This window comes from Amblyomma mixtum, chromosome 2 (genome assembly GCF_055824585.1).
Source record: "Amblyomma mixtum isolate Tamu chromosome 2, ASM5582458v1, whole genome shotgun sequence".
In the NCBI taxonomy this organism is placed as follows: Eukaryota; Metazoa; Arthropoda; class Arachnida; order Ixodida; family Ixodidae; genus Amblyomma; species Amblyomma mixtum.
In genome coordinates, this window is record NC_143013.1 from 59,373,516 (window position 1) to 59,394,447 (window position 20,932).

Here is a 20,932-nt window from a genome sequence, read left to right on the forward strand (position 1 = left end):
TTTCGTGCCTGCAGTCTCTTCCTTCTAAGCCCACAGCATGGGGTGGAAAACAGGACGCGTAACGCATGATATAAAGCAGCAAGTGTTGTTAACATTATACAACCAGTGAACGGCGATGGGCGCCAAGAAATGTTTTAAATGTTTTTAATTCGCACGATAAAACGCTTTTGGCGCTTATTTTTTAGTTCAAGGCCAAAGTATTCCTACACTGTCTGCTTACCATTCGTCGTCGAACAGAAACATCGAATGTGCTGTAGTGGGACCCAAGTCAACCTTCAAAGGAGGACCACCGGCCAATGACGTCGATCGATTTTCATGACGCCGGGGCTAATCCCATTAAACCATGATGTCACGCCACTGCAATGTCACGCTAACTGGTCCAAGGGAACTAACCACGAAGTCGTGAGTTTCAGTCTAGGCCACATGCTGGATATTCTGCCTTGAGAGGTGTCTGCCGCTTCGTTCTTACTATAGGAGTTTGTAAAGAGCAGTCAGTTGCGTAGCTGGGTACGTTTCTTGTGACATTCATATGAAGGCGCTTTATTTTGTGACTTCTATTGAAGGAACAAGCGAAACTTAATACTATCCTAGTAGAAATCAAGAAAAAAATGCTATTAGAATGGAATGTGATGCGGAGGCACAATAACCAATGGTCGCTAATGGTAACTGAATGGATTCCTAGAGCAGGAAAGTGTAGCACGCAGTGGCAGAAACTTAGGTGTCGGATGAGATTAGGAAATTTGTGGGGATAAGGGGTCTCAGAAGGCAGAGGACCGGATTGATTAGAGAGGTGTCAGAGAGGCCTTTAGCCTTCAGTGCGAGTAATAAGGCTAGTGATTATAATCATTATGGCAATGGGCAACTAAGTGGCTTACAAGAAAAATGAACTCCGTAGCTGGTGCTTGTTGTCTCTGTGCACCAGAAGCAAATTATCGTCTCAGCACCTGCTTCTTGTGTCGGAGTTCCCAACAACCTGATATACACTTATTGTTCTGTAGTGTATTGCACTTTGTTGTATGAGAGGATTAGCGTTCCAAAGCTCCGCGCAGGCTACTAAAGACTCCATAGTAGAGAGCTCCGTAATTATTTCGACAATCTATGGTTCAACCTGAACTGACATCGCACAGTAAACCGGCGTTTCTTCAGTCGGCCTTCATCAAAAATTTGAGAAAATTCAAAAAAGTCTACCTGCTGGCGATGTCAGCACACATGCTAACAAGGCTATTAGTATTTAGTTTCTGCCTATTTGCATTTCTTTAATATTTCTTGACGTCAAATTTTCACTTTGTTGTTGTTGAAGATCACTAATAAGGCTTTTGCAGCAAGATCCTTGACAATATGTCATGAGCGTACTTAATGCGTCTCCCATCCGGAGATGAAATAACAAAGCAGGTTGTTTGAAGGCCTGTACTTAAATACCGAATAGCAGCACTTTCATCTTGAAGACATTCAAATTGCCGCTCTGGCGCTGTATGAGCGCTTGTTTCTTTCTCAATGAATATTTTTTCCTGCTTTCTTAATCGACCTAATTCTCTTCTTATGAGAAATGCATCTTGCTCAACTCGGTTACAATGGAGTAGGAAAAACGAGACAGAAATTTTAAAAACATTCATTATTTTTAATCTCAAACACAACCGAACAAATATTTCCTCAATATTCGCTGCAGTCTTTGCATCATGCTCTGCAAACTGAAAAGGTACGTTGAAGCGGTACAGAGAAAACTTTTATGATAATGAAGACTTCAGAATGTTCCATTTTGCTTCCTTCTCTTAGGGCAACATTAACCCAAAGCCCTTCCAGAATTTAAATAATACTCATCGTTGCAATGTATTGATTGATGTTCACGCCATTAGCACCAACACAAGCTTTGTTAGCCTACCCGAATGACAAATACTCTATACCTACAAAGCCCAACACTCTTTTGTATAATTCTCCTTTAGACAACCGCCGCGGTGGCTCAGTGGTTATGGTGCTCGGCTGCTCACCCGAACGAGGCGGGTTCAATGCCGGCCGCGGCGGTCGCATTTCGATGGAAGCGAAATGCTAAAGTTCCATATGCTTTGCGTTATCAGGGCCCGTTAATGAACCGCAGGAGGTCGAAATTATCCGGAGACCTCCACCACGGCGTCCGTCATAGCCTGAGTCACTTTTATGACGTTAAACCCCATACACAAAACCATTACCCTTTAGAGATAAGGCAGTCCAACAATCAGACCATACGTGTGCCCTTGTTACAGGACTGCTTGAAATCTCAGTACCTGAATTCAGGGTTTTCAGCTTGATTGTAGGTCAGTCAGAACATACTTTGGTCCGTAGTCGCAATGCAATGTATAGTATCTGCCAAAAAAAAAAAAAAACAGGCTGCCCGTTTTGCTTCTCAGTCGCATATTGAAGCCAATTTGGCAGCCGCCTAGCTCTATATCTTTGTATGATGAGGGAAACCCATGTTCTCAACTTCAAAGATCTTTTTGATCCTGAGGGAAGCCGTGAGGACTCTACTATACGAAGGAGAAGAAAACCATGCAGCCTGGTTACTTTTGGCAAAGACTGTACGAGTAGCTGTTCTTGGCCGGCGGAGGGAGTGCAACTCTCAAGTTATAAAAAACTTTTGTGCAGTCCGTTCTTTTCTTGTTTGCTTATTTGCATATTTTCTTTTACTGTTCTGTGGCGGGCTACTTAAGCAACGCGAAAACACTCGATGGCCCCAACGCAGGTTTCTCCTCTCCGGTGCATTCTTTGGGTCTTCAGCGCGCCAGTCGGCAATCTCTGTTTTTTTTTTTCTGCGTTAGGACTATCCTAGATTGCGGTGAACAAGGTGTAGGTTTTATAGGAAGCAATAAAACCGTTTCCTTTATTTCAGGCTCTCTAGAACAGCATGATCTCATATCTTGAACATCCCGTTGATTACTAATAAAGTAATACTCAGTTGAAAAAGCGAGACCCTAAAATGTACGAGACTACTATATTAAATATTTGTAAGAATTAAATACGTTAATCTGGGATGCTTGGTCAGATGAGCAGCAGTACACCGAAATATGTGGTCTTCAGGCATTCACGCCTTCTTGGGCACTTTCCCTTTCACCAAGACTCCGTCCACAATTTTGAAAGAAAGAAAGAAAGTGTATTTATTTAGCATAAAACATGACATAGACAAACACTATACTGCCAGCCTTCACCTTAGCTGCCATACACACGTGGCGGGTCAGGCGAGATAAATCTCCGATTTATCTGGCAGAACATTTAAAAACATTAGGGGCCACTATACTCTAAGACGTCGCGCTCTGCACCATGCCGTTTTTTTCCGCGCTGTCCCCTAACCAACGTGCACGGTGATTAGTAAAATTTATTTTCATTTTCATGCAATTGCGAAAAACGATAAACTTAAGGCTGCATGTGACACTTTACTCATATCTTTGTAATCGATTATTAATACATAGTCAATTACCGTTTACAAAAAGTGCCTCCGAACACCACTGCTTCCCATGTACGATCAAAGCATTTTCAAAGCATTTTGGGTCTTCATTTTGTCCATCAAGTCTTGCAACCTATTGCTGATAGCTCAACTCCCTCGCACTGTCATGAAAGCCGTCGTAGGCCTGAAACATGGCGTCTCGAATACCAGCTGTCATACGGCACTCCTAAAGCAGCGCCAAACTATAAAGTTCCTGAAGTGGCAGTAGGAATTTTGTTCCTTGGTAGCATCACTGATAAGGATGAGCAGGAACATAGCGCAACAGCCTGAGATTGATAACTTTACTTGGTCTGTGCACTATCAATTCTGGGGAAAAGGCAGACTCAGTACAATCGTCACTGACCGGCGAGCCCAACTTATCAAGCTAAAGAATGCCAGATAAGGTCCGCTCATCACGTCAGCGGAAATCCTATCCGCAACTCCAGCAGTGTTGCGCTTTTGTCTTTGTCATGTGCTTCCACAACCTCGTGATTCCATCGGAGTGGTGAATTTCGGGCACTGAATTTATCGCACACTCTGAGATATACGGTCTTGTTCTGTTTGCACAGCTGAACGAGCTGAAGCACTGTCTAGCAACGATCTGATAAGGTCTGCAGTTTTGAGGTGAGCTCGAAACGCCGCGTTGCTTTCTACTGCAGTGAGTAACATGCTTTGGTGGGCGTTGGTCGATGCTGGTTTGGAGTAGAATGGCTCATTGCGTTTTGGCCGAAAAGCTTCCGCTGTGGAAACAAGTCCACGGAAATCTAAGGTTCACTTCTGGGCTGTAGCATAGCAAATCTTGTTAGCTTGTTTATACCTGTCATGAAATTATCGCAATAGCAAAAGAAGTAATATTCCATACACCATGCCTTCTCGGCGGATCCGACACTGTGACTCATATTCTGCCATTGTGTATTATTTTTTTACGGCAGACATCAAGCTGCCCCTTACTTCCCGTCTTTTCAAGAAGTTACCAGTGGGCATAACCATTGTTGATACCCATTTGGCTTCGCTTGGTAGGCTGTGGTCGCTGCTACATGTAGCCTGTCGCTGCTACATCAGCGACAGGCTCCAGCGTCTGATTCATTTGTGAAACCTGGTTCACTTGTGTTTCCAGCAAATATTTAACTACATCATGCTCGGCCAGAATTCTTAAGATAAATATTTTCAACATGTGAACACGAAATCAGGTACTATGCCAAAAGTACCAATTACCCATTCGCCCCCTTCTTAGGCTTCCAGTGAGAAATCGTCTACCACTACTTGTTATAGTATAAAGGCAGTTGCAATACACCGACTAACTTTAGTGTTGCGTCAAGCAGCAATAAAAAACGTAGTTCTAGGCATTGCGAAAACTAATGTTTAAGTCCAGAAAAGAGCTATGTCATATTTATTTTTTACCATGTCAACATCCGTCCCTCGAATCCTTTGTCTGGTGTTACGTTCAGCAAATTTTATATGAGTCGGGTATGTAACGAGACAACTCGATGGTGGTGTGCTGTTTCACAAGAATACTTCACACAGGAATCAGGTTAGAGTCCCGCAAAAAGTAATTGCAGGTGGGACCTAGGCTTTGCGTTTCAAATGTTTTCATCATCCAATATTATCAAGGGGATAGCTGTTTGCAGCTCTGCCAGTGAATGATACGCCACTAACGAATCAACCAAATTAATTTTCAGGCCTCGGTCCGCGAGTCCTCACCTCCATTCTCTTCTGTCCTTACGCTCTCATTCACTCCCTTACCAGCGAGGCGAGCCAAGTTCCTGTTTTTGAGCGCTCTGCAGTCATATACGTAGTAAAACGAGCAACTGCACATAGCTTCGCTGGCGGCGTTGACAACAGCACTAAAGAGGGCGGTCATGTACAGTGGTTGATGCAGAGATATGTCCTTTCGTTGCATACAACTAAAAGTGCTCATGTTTTATTAAATCCGGTGTTAATAAATCTCTTCGAAGTGGGTCCTTAACACCGCGTCGTAACCAGAAACTCCCGCAATCCACATCATTGCCAGACTGTCCGTTTCCCAGCATCAGTTGCGCGGTATTGCAGCCGCAACCCATAGAAGCCAAAGCCAGGTTTTTTGTCGATGCGCACTTGATCTGAAGATCGTGTTCTCACCGTCGCTGCGTAGTGTGTCGTTCTGATAAGTCATGGGTGCGCCGCGGACCCTTTGAAGCCCCTCTGTGAAGAGTGTGCAAACAGCAACAAGGTCTTCAATGTCCGCGACGTCGGCGATAACATACTATGCAAGAAAATTATCAATATGGCACCATAGCGTGACCAAAGTATCACCACGTCGTAAGTCGTCATCGCGCTGTAGTTCTGTGGCGGCAACTCATTGATAGCCCTCCACGAAGCTGGTAGCAATGCAAATTTCACAAATGCGGGTAGATTGCAATTCTTTCTTTATTTCTTCGAAGTGTGTGAAGAGCAAGCATAGCGGTCAGTTGACTAAGGGACTGGACGTCGTCCTTGCTATTGAGCTGGGCTGAGCGCCTTGAGGCATCACTGTCGCGCCCCGCTCACCATCTTCTGTGACCCACGCTTGCGTACTTCAATATAACTTCACAGCGATCATTGTGCGCCGATACCGAGGAGTCTCGCGATCTTAGAAGTACCAAAAAGTTGGATTACACGAGAGCATAGAAGCCTGACTGGAGCAAAAAGCCGGTGGCTTTTTCCCTGCAAAACCGTGCTGTTCACTTCATCTTTTCAGATTATTCACGCTTCACCAGTGTCACAGCATTAAAACAACGTGCCGAGTTGGAACCGCTATCATGTCGACGCCATTTCGCTCGCCTAACCTTGCTTCACAAACTGTATCACCATCCCACCCTCTACGACGACTTCTTTTTGCCACATCCTGCAGTCTTTCCTCGCCGTGACCACGTTAACAAAATAAAACGCATCACATGCCGTTCATTGCTCTACGCGAAATCATTCATTCCTCGCACTATAATAGATTGGAATAACTTGCCATCACACAGAGCTACTGAGGTTAACCCACAATCGTTTCAGCATTCGTTAAAGCAAACCATGGACTAACAGATTTGGTATTTTTGTTGTATTATGTGCATTTACTGAGTATTTTATTCTGCGTTGTTTGTTGTTATTATTTGTGTACATTACTAGTTTTAATTCATTATTACGTGTATTTTGTTCAAATTCCTGTGCCATATTTTTATGCTTGTATCGCCCCCCACCCCCCCTATGTAATACCCTCGCACGAGGGCCCTTAGGGGTATTGTAAATAAATAAAATAAATAAACCCTCCGGCGTTTTCCAGGAAACTATTGGCTGGAGGGCAGTGACGTCAGCAGCGTGAAGAAATCCCTGGAGGAAGTGACGTCACCAGACTGGTGAATGCCCATTACCTGGAGGGAAAAGACGCTGAGACTGGTGGTGACGTCACCAGACCAGGTTAATCAGTGTAAATCCTCCACCTTGCAATCGTGGCTGGTGCAGGTGGTGTGCGGGAAGAGCCCGTGAAAAGTAGCCTGGGTCTCACAAGCCACACCAATCAATTCCGACAAAGGCATCCAACGCTTCGAATGTGGACATAATAATAGCAACACATAATGGAATGGACTGGAATGTCCTTGTTATTTTTTTACAGCCTACCACTAAACATAAACTCTACTCCCTGAAAAATGTATGTACACACATGAGAATGATATGCACAACAAATGAAGTTAATCCACTTTGCCTCAATTGCAGCTAAGGGCCGGACTTCACATTGCAATGAAAAGGCACGGTCTCTTATTAGTGCTACTGGCGAGTGCCTCCATGGCTCTTCAGCAAAAGTTGTTAAGGAAGGAGTGGGAATCTTTCAAGACAAAGTACGGTGAGACTCGTTTCATTTTTTCCAACTTTTTCCCCCTTTTCCCCGCTCTTGGAGTTGTTCGCGGCAGCGCTGGCCAGGATAAGTCACAAAGATCGGGTTTGCTGTTAGCAGTACAGCTAGTTTGGGCAGCACTGAGAGGGCTACCACTCGGGGGTGGTGAAGATGTAGGGATACAGTAGCGTAGAGTAGAAAAAGTCCAACAGGCGAGAAAACACTTCTGCGTGCAGCGCATTTGCTTGCTGGGAGCCCAGCAAATGTTCAGTAGCTTGAAAATATATCGGTAAAATCTGCTTACCAACCACACCATCTTTTTTGGTGGCCACTCAATATGAAACAAAATCTATATTGGACAATTATGGCTGCTCCTTAGACGATAAATATATGCAGGAGTAGTGTAATTTTCAGAATTTTTCGCATATGGGGTACTGGCCGCCGTGGCTCAGTGCTTTTGGCATTCAGCTGCTGATACAAAGGTCGCGGGTTTGGTCGTGACCGCAGCGGCCGTCTTCATAAAGAGGCAAAATACAAAAATCCAAAAATCACCACATGCTGTGCAATGTGAGAGCTACTTAATTTTGCCCAAGTGGTCTGAATTAATTATTCACAGCACTCCACTACGACGTCCCTGATAGTCGGAGTCCCTCCGAGATGTTAAAACCCCACAATCCACAATGAGCGTACCATGCAGTTTCATGACACCAACTATGTATTTTTTTCCGCCCCAATCACCCCATGACTCCGTAAAAATTCAGCGAAACCTCCTTTATTTTTGCCTTTGTATTCTGTGCGGTTATAGCCGAGTGCACAACACCTGTTCATTTTTTGTTTGTTGCTCCAGACGTTTGACAGCGCCCAATATTTTTTTTAAACGATGTTGATTGCCACAGAGCAGAAAATGGTATGTAACGATAGATGACGAAGATGCCTAAATAAATTCGAAATTGCTCGCCGCTCTATAGTTCTATAAATGAGCAATAGCTCTAATGTGCACGCGGAGTAGTTTGTACACTTTTTTAGATTGTTACCTGCATATTACTAGCCTGATCTTAAATGTTCACTCTCGCTTCTACGTTTAGCACAAAGAAAACGGCGAGAATTCTTACCTGGAATCCTGACGGGTGTGTTATCGCCACCTGGAAAGTTTTATTTATATGCCTGCAAAAGTTATCTATTCCTTACCTGAACTTAATCGCTCTTGCGAACTTGGAACGAGCGAAATACAGGACTCATCAAAAATAGCAATCAAGTTCGCCCAATGAACAGTATAACTCATTGTGCTTGAAACATAGACTGCTCTCTTCTGTTGTGTCCTTGCTGTCGGCCGACCCACAGGACCATGGAGCTCACAGTTTCCTTGCTGAAGAGTCCACTTCGTTTTTTGGTTCCAGCTAAGTAGAAACGACAGTGATTTCGAGAGAAGAACTACCTGTGAAACCACAGCCGCATTGGAGCGTCCGTTTACCAAGATTATTTAATAAAACCTCTACTCTTATCAATCCAACATTAATATTAAAAATTTTTTCAAGGTAACAATTCATAGAGACATGAGCTGCTGTGGTTTTTATGCCAAAGCATTTCCAGCCGCATGAATAGCGTGGACACCACCATGCGTCACCACGGGTTGTGATAGAGCGGGTTGTTATTAAGTGTCGATCATACAGTAAGACTGTAATTTTGAATTGTAATGATTAATATTGATTGAATGGAAGGTTTAAGTGACCAAATTACTAAATACAATTCGAAAATAGTGAAAAATAAAATAAAATAAGATTTCAATAGTTAAAGAAAATTACATAAATTAAATTTTAAACAGATGAAAATAAAAAAGAAATCAAATAAACATATATAAAAAATAAAGTAGTGATTAACTATATTAGTAAGTAACAGAGGAGGCAAGGGAACTTGAAATTGTTTCACATTTCCGCACGTAACGATACTTCAGTGAACCTTTAAATTTTTTCAGTTTATACCTGAGACCAGTGAATGTTTTATGCCCAGCCGTAACCAGTCTACTAAATGCAAACATTAATACGTATCAAATGTTATGAAAAAGGGGCTCGAAAATATATGTTGCACAAAATTAGAGATATTCAAAAATCTAATTTTGGATTAAAACCACTTTCTTTCTTCAACTATAAAGTTTCTGCGAAAGCTTGATTGCTTTCGTTTATAGCCGTACGGCTGCCTTTGTGGGCATGCTAATCAGTAATTACTCCCTGATTACAAATCACTCTACCTTCAGGGATTATCTTTACATTAAAATATTCGGTAATTCCATTTTTTTTTATTTTTTGCTTCGAAACACTAAATAAGCACAACAGGAAATTGGAAACGTGAGATACACTCGTCTCAAAGCACTTCTGGCATTCTTCAATTGAAATAAGCACAATTTTCATATGGAATGTTTCAGCGAACGTTATTAGGACAAAATTATAATTTACATAATTTTGGTCTAATCTAAGGTTTGTGCTGGAGTTCATATTTTCTTTTACGTGTCTAAAAAACACCTTTCATGCATATTTTCACTTCTCCAGTAATTTCTGTGCAGGAAAAACCTACCCCACTGGCGAAGAAGAAGCAAGAAGGAAGGTTGTATTTGAAAAGAATCTTGATCTAGTTATACAACACAACAAGAAATACGCCGTGGGAAATGTCACCTGCAAGCTTGCAATGAATCGCTTCGGAGACATGGTAAGATTTTTCATGCCCGTCTTTTTAACTTAATCTTGCACCATCATGTTTCGCTGTTTCTTCATGCTTATCTCCAGAGAAATTTTGACTGTATAGAGCGGTGGTGTATTATGTGGCAGATGCCTCTTGAGAGAATACAAATATCTGGGGGGGGGGGGGTTTATTCTTCATATAAACTAACCTGGAATAAACATGTCGAATACATATCAGCAAGGGCTTGCAAAATGCTAAATTTCATCAAACGTAATTTCAGAAAAGCGCCTGACAAAATTAGAGGAATATTTTACTAACGTAAGATTACTTTGGAGAACACCTGCACAGTTTGGGGCCCCATACTAAACTTCTTTACGACATGCTTCAAAGGATAAAAAGCCGTGCACCTCGATTTGTCTGCTATAATTATAACTTCACGTCTAGATTTACATTACTTAGGGATGGGTTGGAATGGGAACTATTAAGTACGCGCAGAAAAAACTGGCGTTTAGAATTGCTCTACAGAATGTTTTCCAGAAACGTCCCTGCGCAGTGCCTTTGTTTAATATGCACTTAAAACATCTATTATTCTAAAGTAATCAAGTGGACAGAGAAGCTTACTTTTTGCCCCCTCATTTTGTGTCTAAGGAGTGCGATCGCCAACACAAAATAAGAGAACTGAATTGTCGGAGCAATGCCTTTCGTTTTTCATTTTTTCCACACACTGGCAGCGAATGGAATCGACTTTCTCAGAAAAGTGCTTAATTTCGCAGTAAAACATTGTTTCGGGTTTGGTTGGCCGATGTGTAGCTCCCTGCGGAATGCCTTCGTTTAATATGCTCCTTCATTCCTTCCAATTTTTCCCCCCACAACGGCCTTTCGAAAACAATATGTATTTCTCCCTGCAATAATGCCTTCGGGCGCTGCAGGTATTTTAAATAAATAAATAAATAAATATGGGCGTTGTAATCTTATAGCTTTGTTACCGTACTGAAAAATAATACCTGTAGCTTTCTTCCTCTCCTGTTCCCTTAAAAAAACATCTCTGTAAACAAGCCAGTTGTTAAAAATGGTTGATGTTGACGCTCATTTTTGCTAGGAGCAGTACTGCAAGCTGTTGAGGCCTTTTCCGCCTCTACTAAGTTATGTCCTGACTGTATGGTGACATTCCCTCAATATTTTGTTGCGCATTTTGGTTACTAACTTCCGCACCAGTAATATCGTCACAATTTGTGCATCTTCTGAGCTGTGCGCAAGGAGTCTATGAATAACTAACTGTAACTAGTCTGAGAGGTACTAAAGAAGTGAATCATACACTAATAAAGCTAAACTGTGCACGTAAAGCTAACTGTGCACGTGATACATGGTAAATGTACAAGCTAAGTATAAGTGCACGTGATACATGGTAAATGTATAAGCTAAATGAAGCTAACTGTGCACGTGATACATGGGTATATGTTACTATACGCAGCTTCCGTCTGAGGTCGCACCCGAAGTTGCGTTTTCACTTGGAGAGAGGGACCACCTGGAAGCACACTCGAGACCAGCAGTTTCCATGAATATCACTGACTTGCCAGATGAAGTCGATTGGAGGAAGAAGGGTGCAGTAACACCTGTTCCCGACCAAGGATCGTGTTTGTCTTCGTACGCCTTTAGCGCGGTATGTTGACCATCAACAGCCGGTGCACGCAACATTAAGCCCACATTTTATGGGTCCAGTTAAGAAGAAGCCGTCACAAGAACTGAGCAAAATGTAGAGGGTCGCCTTTGTCAAACGAAGGCTGACAAGGATTTTAAAATGCTGTGTAATTCATAAACTAGGTAAAAACACACAGGAGGCCAGACAGCAAAGGGGTCACTATCTCGCAACCATTGCAAAGACGACCGCCTCATTTCCACTTATACTAGGGCTTCATAATGTCGTCATTATTAGAATAATATTTATTTTAATTACCTGCAGACAAATCTGGGTAATGATATACAGAAAACTAAGCTTCATTTGGTTTTCAGTGATTTCCAGCTTTTATACTTCCGCTGAGTTTCAACCTGAATCGCGCACTCAGCAGAAAATATTGAATTCATTCAATGGGTTTGCATTCACACAGCTATAGTTCAGCATTACTAGAGAAATATGCTGCCATCAGTCATTCAGTGAATAATAAAATGGTGCAAAATAAAGCGCTATACATCTCATGGCCTTCTACGGATGCAAAATTTGCAAACAAAATGCGCAACACTTAATTTGTCTACCGTAACGCGAGGCGACAGACACGCATGCTGTAGGAAGTATTGACGGGTCGTAACGTGCAAGATATTGTGGTGCAGCACTCAGCGTTAGTAGTACAAGCCAAGGCAGCTGGTGATAAGTTGATTAGATATGTCTGCAGCCTTCCGCGGGGTTTCATTCGCCACAAAATGGCGGCCACTGTAACGTACATGCATACTTCATATACCACGCATTACCGCTTCCTTAGAAGTAAATAGACACCTTTAGCATACCGTGTACCATGTTACCGTTAGCGTTACCGGAGTACCGGGAGCCCGCGCGCAGCCAATGCGCATGCGCAGATCGCCTTGTCGGCGCCAGATGGCGCCACGTACCCGGCAGCTGCCCGCGCGCGTGTAGCATCGGGACCAATCAGCGCGGGCTCAGCGGCGGTGGGCGGGCACCCGGTACTCCGGTAACGGTTACGGTAACACGGTACACGGTATGCTAAAGATGTCTAATGATTTTATTTGGTGCGTGCTCAAACGAGGTGAGCGCTAATAAACGAAAACCTTTACCATATGCATCTTTTGATTCTCTGCTTTCAGATCGGAGCTCTCGAAAGCCAGCAGTTTCTGAAGACAACTAAGCTAGTTCCTCTGAGCGCGCAGAATGTTGTCGATTGTGGCGGTGTCTTGCATAATCGGAATTGTGACGGTGGTTTCATGGATTCCACTTACGGCTTCATTAAGATCAACGGTGGCATTGACAGTGAAGAAAGCTATCCCTACGTTGGAGTTGTAAGTTCTTACTATCCACTCATATGTAAAGGCATTGCACGCGGCACCAACGTAAGATAAATAGCAAGTTTTAAGCTTGTGAATCTCAGTGGCAGATTGCCATCAAGTAAACAACATTGCTATTGCTTCGAAAAGGGGTGTCCCTTTTATTAGTAGTTTAACTTCTAACGCTAATGAGACTGTGAACTTAATGGCAACGGGAACAAAAGAAATTGTTGCATTTTTATATTCAAGCAGGCTTTTATGGACCTGCTAATGAGACGTATTAATAACAAGTTACGAACTATGGAAATAATACTACTTAAGCTGTAACATTTCTAGGTAGGAGGTTGATGCTATAATGAAAAACAAATGTAATGCAGAAGTTGGGATTATACATTTAAACATTTCTAATTGAACGAAATGCCAACAATGGCTGTTAAAATATTAACACAGAAGTTGGGATCATGCAAAGAAAGGCTTCCAGTCAATCGGTATACTAATCTCTTAAAACATGGCTGGAGGTTTACGCTGAAAGATGAACAATTGTTATTTCCCCGGAAATTGTAATGTTGGCTCGAAAGTTTTCATATATCCAGAAAACGTATTGTTCAATCTTCCTTCAAATACGGCATACTTGCGAACATAACGACTCCCCCTGTTTCTTTCTTTTCAACCAAAAATCTAGAAATCAGACTGCGCCTTTGATCCGACAGGTGTGGCGGCTACTGTGTCTTCGTTTGTAAACGTCCGGTCGGCAACAGAACTGACCCTCATGACAAAACTGGCAACAATTGGCCCTATGTGCGCCTTTGTGGACAACAGACTGACTTCATTCATTCTGTACTCTGAAGGCAAGGTCTTTCTTTAATGATTATGAACTAACTACTTATGATTCCATACAATACTACTATATAGACATTTAGGGGCTCTGTGCTCTTTCAACGTCAACAAGACTTCTTAATTAAAACTGTAAATATCACTGCCGCAGCAATTTTATGAAATCGTTAAAAATCCATTACCTTATTCCTTTTTCATAGCTTCACTCAAGACACGCTTGTGATGTCCACTGCGAGCGAGTTATTTAGTGCGTCTTGCCATCCACCATAATGCTGTCTTTCTTTTTTAATGCGAGAACGTACGAGGAAAACAACTTCGAAAACAGTCCGACGTCGGCGTCTGCGGGCATGCAGCCTCAACCTGCCAACCATGAATGATGGCACTAAGGGGGAGTTCTCGCTCTCCACCTCCTCTACATGCTGTAACATCGGCTAGAACGGCATAACGGCTTCAAAGCAACTTACTCAGGATACTTGAGTAACAGGCAGTAGTGAATGGGTTCTAGATATGATAGTGGCTTAGCGAAGTGGCAAGTAGCGGTAGTGGTCCTAGTGGTACAGTTTGGACTCCAGGCAGCAGAACAATAGCACAAAGTAACAGAAGGTTTAAAAGAATGCTGTCTAATTTCCTCAACATCAGTCTAACGATAGCCCCGTTAACCTTTCTCTTATCCCGAAGTCTCCACGGCATGCGTCTAATTAAATATTTAGCATCCGTATCCGAAGGCTGCCTGCAAACATTCAAGGCGCGATGAAATGTCAGGTTTCAGAGAAACAGGTTGGATTTAATCATTCCTTCAGAGAGACTTGTGAATCCATTGAGTAAGTTTCTATCTTGTTTCAGGTGTATACCATGACCCTAACTGCGCCAAAGATACAATGAACCACGCAGTGTTGATTGTAGGCTACGGAGCTACGGAAAAAGGCGAGAAGTATTGGATTGTCAGGAACTCGTAAGTCTTTTTGGGGTGCTATTATTAGAAGGTGATTGGAAAATATTATGCATACAAATACAAAAGAATGCCTCCTAAGGACGGCAGTCTGCAGACTTTAAAGCGCTCTTGAACTGCATAAGAGTTAATTTCGCTTATGCTATGAAAAGTAACAATGCGCGTATGATACCATGGGGCCAGTGCGCATGCAATTATGTTTTTATTATGTGTCATACTTTGTAACGATTTATTGCCATGGTTTAAACACGGTGACCCATCCGCAACTTTAAAGAATCTTAATTACACTCTTAACTTAATAACGCGAGAAAAGCACCTGAAACTCGCAGAAGCCGACATAAACTTTATCATAAATATATATAGATAAAACCCTTCCTACAATAATAAAGCTTCCCGTCACATTCTGCTGAATGTGATTAATCTAGAGTGTTCTATTCTTTTGGTCATCATAAATGTGTTTGTCTTGTTATTGTATCAACAGTTTCCAGGGAAATTGTAAAAAAAATATTAAGCCATTTTGATATACAAAAGCAACCTCAGCCTCAAAATGGACTAAGCAGAAATGTTACATACATGAAAACAGTTCTTCAGTAACCTTAGCTGTGTACCTCTGCTTCACTCCTGTTAGGCTGACTAGTTAGCGCTACAAGAGCGACAACGCAGAAAAACATTAGTAACCAAGCGCTCTTCCGGTGCTATTAGACGCACGCACGTTCCTCTGTTTAAGGCGCCACCAAGTATTCAAACCTAGAAAGTCGGGAGAAGCGCATTTTCTGAGGGCCGTTTATGAACGCAAATTTTCGTGTATAATAGGTTTTATCAAGGAATAGATCCGCAGCTGCACCTTCGAGACTCTTGTAGTTTTCTGCTATTTATTGTTAAAAGCGCAATCTGTTTTCTATGGCAGTTCTCACAATTTTCACCGTTCGGTGCGAGCGCAAGACAAAATTAGAAAGCAAGATTTTGCTAAGCATCGAAATAATATACCATTCCAAACGTATTCATTAAAAAAATTACAATATTCTGCAGTTGCCTCGCAATTAAAACGGATGACCAATACAACTTAACTTAAAAATAGAGGTGGCTTCAGTTTCAAAAAAACACTCGGCATCAATGCCACAACTCGATTTCCAACACAACCTTTGTATTCCTTATTAAAACCGGCGCCATGGATTCAGGAACATTTCAAAGAACATAGCCTCAAACTCGCTTCGCCGCAAGCATTGCGTTTCTGAGCTTCGTCGACAATTTCTCCTGTTAAACCTTGGCAGGCCACTGAAGCAACTTAGCAACGTAACTATAGCTTACATTTATCTTTGTGAAATCTTACCTCAGAGAAGAGGTTCAACGACTGAGCTTCAAAAGGCACGAAAATTGCTTGCGCGCTTGTAATCAACGGTAGTCGTAGTAACGGGAAGCGGAAATTATGGGAACCTTGAGACCTCATACAGTACAATTACGAGCGTCGCTTAGCGGCCGCGGCAGTTGAGCGAAAATGGCTCTGCAATGAGCCTAGAGGAGCGTAGAGTTTGGGTACCCACTCAGCGCCTAGGAGAAGCGGACCGTCGAAACGTCTCTCAAACTATTTAATCACTGCGATCAAAGTGAACTGCGTGCTCCCTCTAATAATGTTTTCTTCCCAATTACATCATTGCGCGATAGAGATGCAATTTAAAAAAGCTCACGTACTGCGCATTCCGCGCCAATTTAGGCAGCCCAGGCGGTCAAATTCACCCGGAGCGTTCCACAACGACACGCCTGATAACAACGGCTATGACCTGAGTGCGTAAAGGTTTGCACTTAATAGGTATTGTATTCAAAGTGGCAGTCAAACTGACTTAGTGCGTTTAAAAACCACGATGTAAATACTGAGGGGGGGGGGGGGGGGGGGGGAGAGCGGGTTGCTTGTCGTTTCTACTACGTCTGCAACATCCCGGCATGCGAAAAGACGTCAGGACCTGCGATCAGACATATGCGTCAAGTCATGCATGCATAGCAAAGCAGACGAACCCTCAGTACCTTCTGCTAGCCGCAAGCGATTTCTGGGCGAAAACTCACTGCCGACAAAATCTATCTCCTAAACTCCTCTCTGTGCAGCCTACAGGCCCTAAGGGCATATAAAGAAGTGAATAAATAAATAAATAAATAAATAAATAAATAAATAAATAAATAAATAACTAAATAAATAAATAAATAAATAAATAAATAAATAAATAAATAAATAAATAAATAAATAAATAAATAAATAAATAAATAAATAAATAAATAAATAAATAAATAAATAAATAAACACTTTAGTTTAGTGTAGGCGGGTTTAACGTTCTAAAGACACTCAGGCTATGAGGGACGCCGTAGTGAAGGGATCGGAAATTTCGACCACCTTGGGTTCTTTGACGTGTACTGACATCGCGCAGTGCACAGTACAAAATCTCACCTCCATCGAAAGTTGACCACCGCGGCCGGAATCGAACCCGCGTATTCGGGTCAGCAGCCGAGGCCCATGAGCAATGAGCCACTCCGGCAGCAAAATAAATAAATAAATTTTTTTGTGTAGCGTTCGCCAACCCAGAAGGATTGGAAGCCAAAGTTCTATTTTTTGATCCAGCTTAGCTAGGCCGCGGAATTGCAGAAGTTTTTTGAAAAAAAAAAAATGTAGAACGAACTGCGACATCGCAATTAGCCAGTCAATAGAAGTTCGCTAATAGGGCGCAGTTTTTTTTTCTTTCCAGCTGGGACGTGCCGATACGGAAGACTCGGACGAACTCAAGCCTGTTTGGCTGCTTGTTAGCAGAATCAGAGCGACGACGAATGTACCCTGGGACTCGTTTGCCGCAGCAAATATAGTGATAAACTGCTTTATTGGAGGGGGCTAAACTATGAGCATTGGTTTAGAAAAAAAAGCTTCTCGTCGTTGCCCAAGCAAACTTAGCGTTTTAAACAACTTCAACGCGAATAAATGCTTAGCGTATACGTACTAAAGCAATGTCACGTTCTTTGCACTTTCAACAGCTTCAACAAGAATAAATGCTTAGCGAGCACCTACTCAAACGATGTCCCGTTTGGGTACGATAGGACGAGGACTACCTCATTCTAATGAGCATCCTGTAGAGCGACCCGGCTGGCATTAGTCGTGCTTGGTCAGATCGTGTTGTCGGTTCTTACCTTCCTGGGAATGTTTACGGCCACCGAATTCTATTATGCCTAGCTCTAATTGGATACTTATGTTTGTTTTTATTTCTCTTTGAGGCCATGAGGGAAGCTGTGCTAAGTTGTGGGGCCAGTATTGAAACACACAAAATCTGGCAAAGCTCGCTATGTATTGGCTTCAGATTCCCAGAATTGGGAGTTCGCAGCAATTTCTGCACCGCGAAAGTTAAAAATCTCTGCTGCAGATAAGCTATCAAATATTTTACCCTAATTCCTGGCGCAAAGAATCCACACACGCTCACCCCATCCTACACCTTCATGAGTTACGCGTACACATTCCTACGTGTACGATATAACCACAAGTGCCCTTTCTCGAGGGCGGTCGCAACTGAGCACATTTTTTCCTACCGGCCCGACCCACCCAGGCAACGCTGTCAATGTTAACAGCGGTAACAGATTGCATTGTAAGATTGATTAGGAAGTTCATGCAGCGAAGCTCAAGTTCAAACTGTAATAACACAGGCAGCATGCACTACCGGTACCGATGTGGTACAACGGTATTTTTTATTGCCGCTTAATAAAGCAGAGGTGAATGGAACAGTAGAGGAGAACTAAAGTTCACAGCATAATTGCGAAAGTGAGGGAGTGTATATTCTCTACAAAACACCATCCCGAAATAAACAAAATAATTGAAAAAAAGATGGCAAACAGCCGCAAATAATAGAGTTCAACTCCAGATAGGTTCAACCTAAGGAGAAAGCGCAAAAGTACCCAAGTAGAACAAGCAATCAGTGCGCACTAGTCACGTCGCTAGGAGACATCGCTTCATATTAAATAGGACCGCTTTGGACCGCGTCTATGGCCGAACTCTTGAAAAGGCTGCGAGATTGGTCTGGAAAACCACCACATGAGTTAGCTTTTTTTCAGACGTTATTAATGCACGGAGTGTAGCAGTATTGCAAACCTCTTCACAGGCTTAGACATCGAAAAACATGTTTCTCGTAACGTTCAGTGTAATTTTGCGACCACTGCCTGCTAAACAATCTCTAGGATTCAGACGACCTATACTTAGGGCTACTGATAAAAAACAGTTGATTCGATCAATCTTCAATTTTCACTGAAGCACAGTATGCCGGCCAACCAGTATATTTCGGCTACAAAGTGTCCTGTACCTGTTAAAAATTAAGTGTAGGGGTTTTATCCGGGCTCTTTCTACTCTCGTCTACTCCGACCACACATGCCAAATTTTGTAGCGATATCTTCCTTCCTTTCTTCTTTCACTGCTTGCTTTATCCCTTCCCCTACGACGCGTTTCACGTCTCCACCGAGATATGTGAGGCAATTACTGCGTCATTTCCTTTCTTCAAAACCAAATTTCATTCCAACATCTCTCGAGTAAATCTTATTACAGGGGCCCCCAAGCACAATGCAGTTATTTTCCAACCCTCCTTCGCTACTGAACGGCTCCAACTCCGAATTCTTTTTTTCGGTGTAGCTTATCATACGTGGGTAAACCTCAGAGAATGTACGCCGATTCGATGTCACATTCGTTTCGCATTCAAGGCTATCGCTAGTCGGGGCTCTTCTAATAACTTGGATCTGCGGCTCTACTTGTGCAGGTGAGGACTGTCCGCAGAAGATAACAGTGTGATTGGTGTGACTATTCGGCACCCTGCGCTTCTTTATCAGACGTACGGCACGCCCAGATTCTCTTTCACCACTTGCATTACAGGTGGTCTAATGTGAACTGTAGTTAGACTTTTTGTCAGTAGTTGCTTTGGCTTCGGTTGTACTTGCTGTGAGTTCTGCTCAGTTGCCTTCTTCTAAACATTTACACGATGCCGGCCAACGGCCGTTTTCGGTATACCTGCTTCGACGGGTGTTGCGAATGATGACGGGAGGTGTCAAACAAAATACACTTGCAGCGAGGCTGCTCTTTCTCGACTTTGTGGTGTGGCGTAGTATTCAACTGCCAATTTCGCGACAATAATAATGGATGGTTGCATCGGTATTTGCTTAGGTTGAATTAAGTTCCCGGGCAGTTTTAAAACTTTCCAATAATGCCAATGCCAGGTACGCTATATTCTTTTTCAGGTGGGGCACAAACTGGGGTCAAGATGGATACATTCTCATCAGAAGAGACTCAAGTAATCAATGTGGAATCGCTAGCTTCATCACCTACCCTATCATTTAGAAAAGTTGAAACGTTTTCATGAAATGTTACTCAATGTGAAAAATTGCAGCTGGCATTGAAGCACCGGACAAGGAGCTTTAAACTGTTTTTGTAAAAAAAATATTTCCCATGCTTGTTAAAAAGGATGCAATAAAAGTTGAAGCAGAAACTGCTTTGTTCTAGGGCGTTGGTTCCTGTGTGGCCAGTTTTCGTAAAGAAATTGCATTTAGCTGCATGTTCAGTAAGTTTAGTGTTATGCCACTTCAGTGGCATTGCAGGCCGTTTCTACAGCGACATGTGTAAGCTTAGTTTAGTTTAGTTTAATGAAATCTAACGTTCGACGAAAACTCGTCTGGTCGGGAAGAAGATTCATGAAGTCAATAGAAGGAACGCCGACCAAAAGGTTGTTGTTTAATATGAAGACGAAGACGTTTCGGCTTCCGTACGGAAGCCTTGATCACTGGGCGGAAAGCCCAAAGCACATCGCTTAAGTGCGCTGCAGTAATCGCCCCAGGCATCTTGCGTACGTAGGCGGGAGATTGCCTGCGTTGTGGTTGAGGGTTTTTTCTGTTGATTGAATTATTAGGGATTCCAGATATCGACGGGACAGCCAATTCTTCTCTCTTGCGATGACTGAAGCTTCTTCCCAGGCTATTTTGTGCGTCGCGGCTTCCACGTGTTCCGCAAGTGCTTTAGTTTAGTTTAGGGGGGTTTAACGGCCCAAAGCGATTCAGGATATGAGGCTTCTTAAACGTCATCGCCTTAAACGCCATGAGTGTCAAACTGACACCGCACAGTACGCGAGCCTCTAGCATTTCGCTTCCATCGAAATGCGACCGTCGCTGCCGGACATCTGTAAGTGTAATACTCCCTGAGCAC

At 42.7% G+C, this 20,932-nt stretch overlaps 1 protein-coding gene across 1 annotated transcript; it reads left to right on the forward strand.

Moving 5' to 3' along the window:
• Positions 1-3,879: 3,879 nt before the first annotated feature.
• Positions 3,880-20,231, forward strand: LOC149359449 (cathepsin L-like peptidase). The gene is made up of 8 exons (XM_089571667.1): positions 3,880-4,075; positions 7,169-7,295; positions 9,844-9,986; positions 11,431-11,619; positions 12,774-12,965; positions 13,633-13,798; positions 14,628-14,736; positions 19,975-20,231. Exons 2-8 carry the CDS (start codon positions 7,193-7,195, stop codon positions 20,072-20,074), a joined length of 1,002 nt encoding a protein of 333 aa, XP_089427793.1. The 5' UTR covers positions 3,880-4,075; positions 7,169-7,192; the 3' UTR covers positions 20,075-20,231.
• The last annotated feature ends 701 nt before the right edge of the window (positions 20,232-20,932 follow it).

Bases quoted from the DNA above. Each gene is read 5' to 3' on its own strand.
- LOC149359449 (XM_089571667.1), top strand. From the start codon at position 7,193: ATGAAAAGGCACGGTCTCTTATTAGTGCTACTGGCGAGTGCCTCCATG. The intron at 12,966-13,632 runs GTAAGTTCTTAC...CCAAAAATCTAG, and splicing joins GCTATCCCTACGTTGGAGTT to AAATCAGACTGCGCCTTTGA. The intron at 14,737-19,974 runs GTAAGTCTTTTT...ATTCTTTTTCAG, and splicing joins TATTGGATTGTCAGGAACTC to GTGGGGCACAAACTGGGGTC.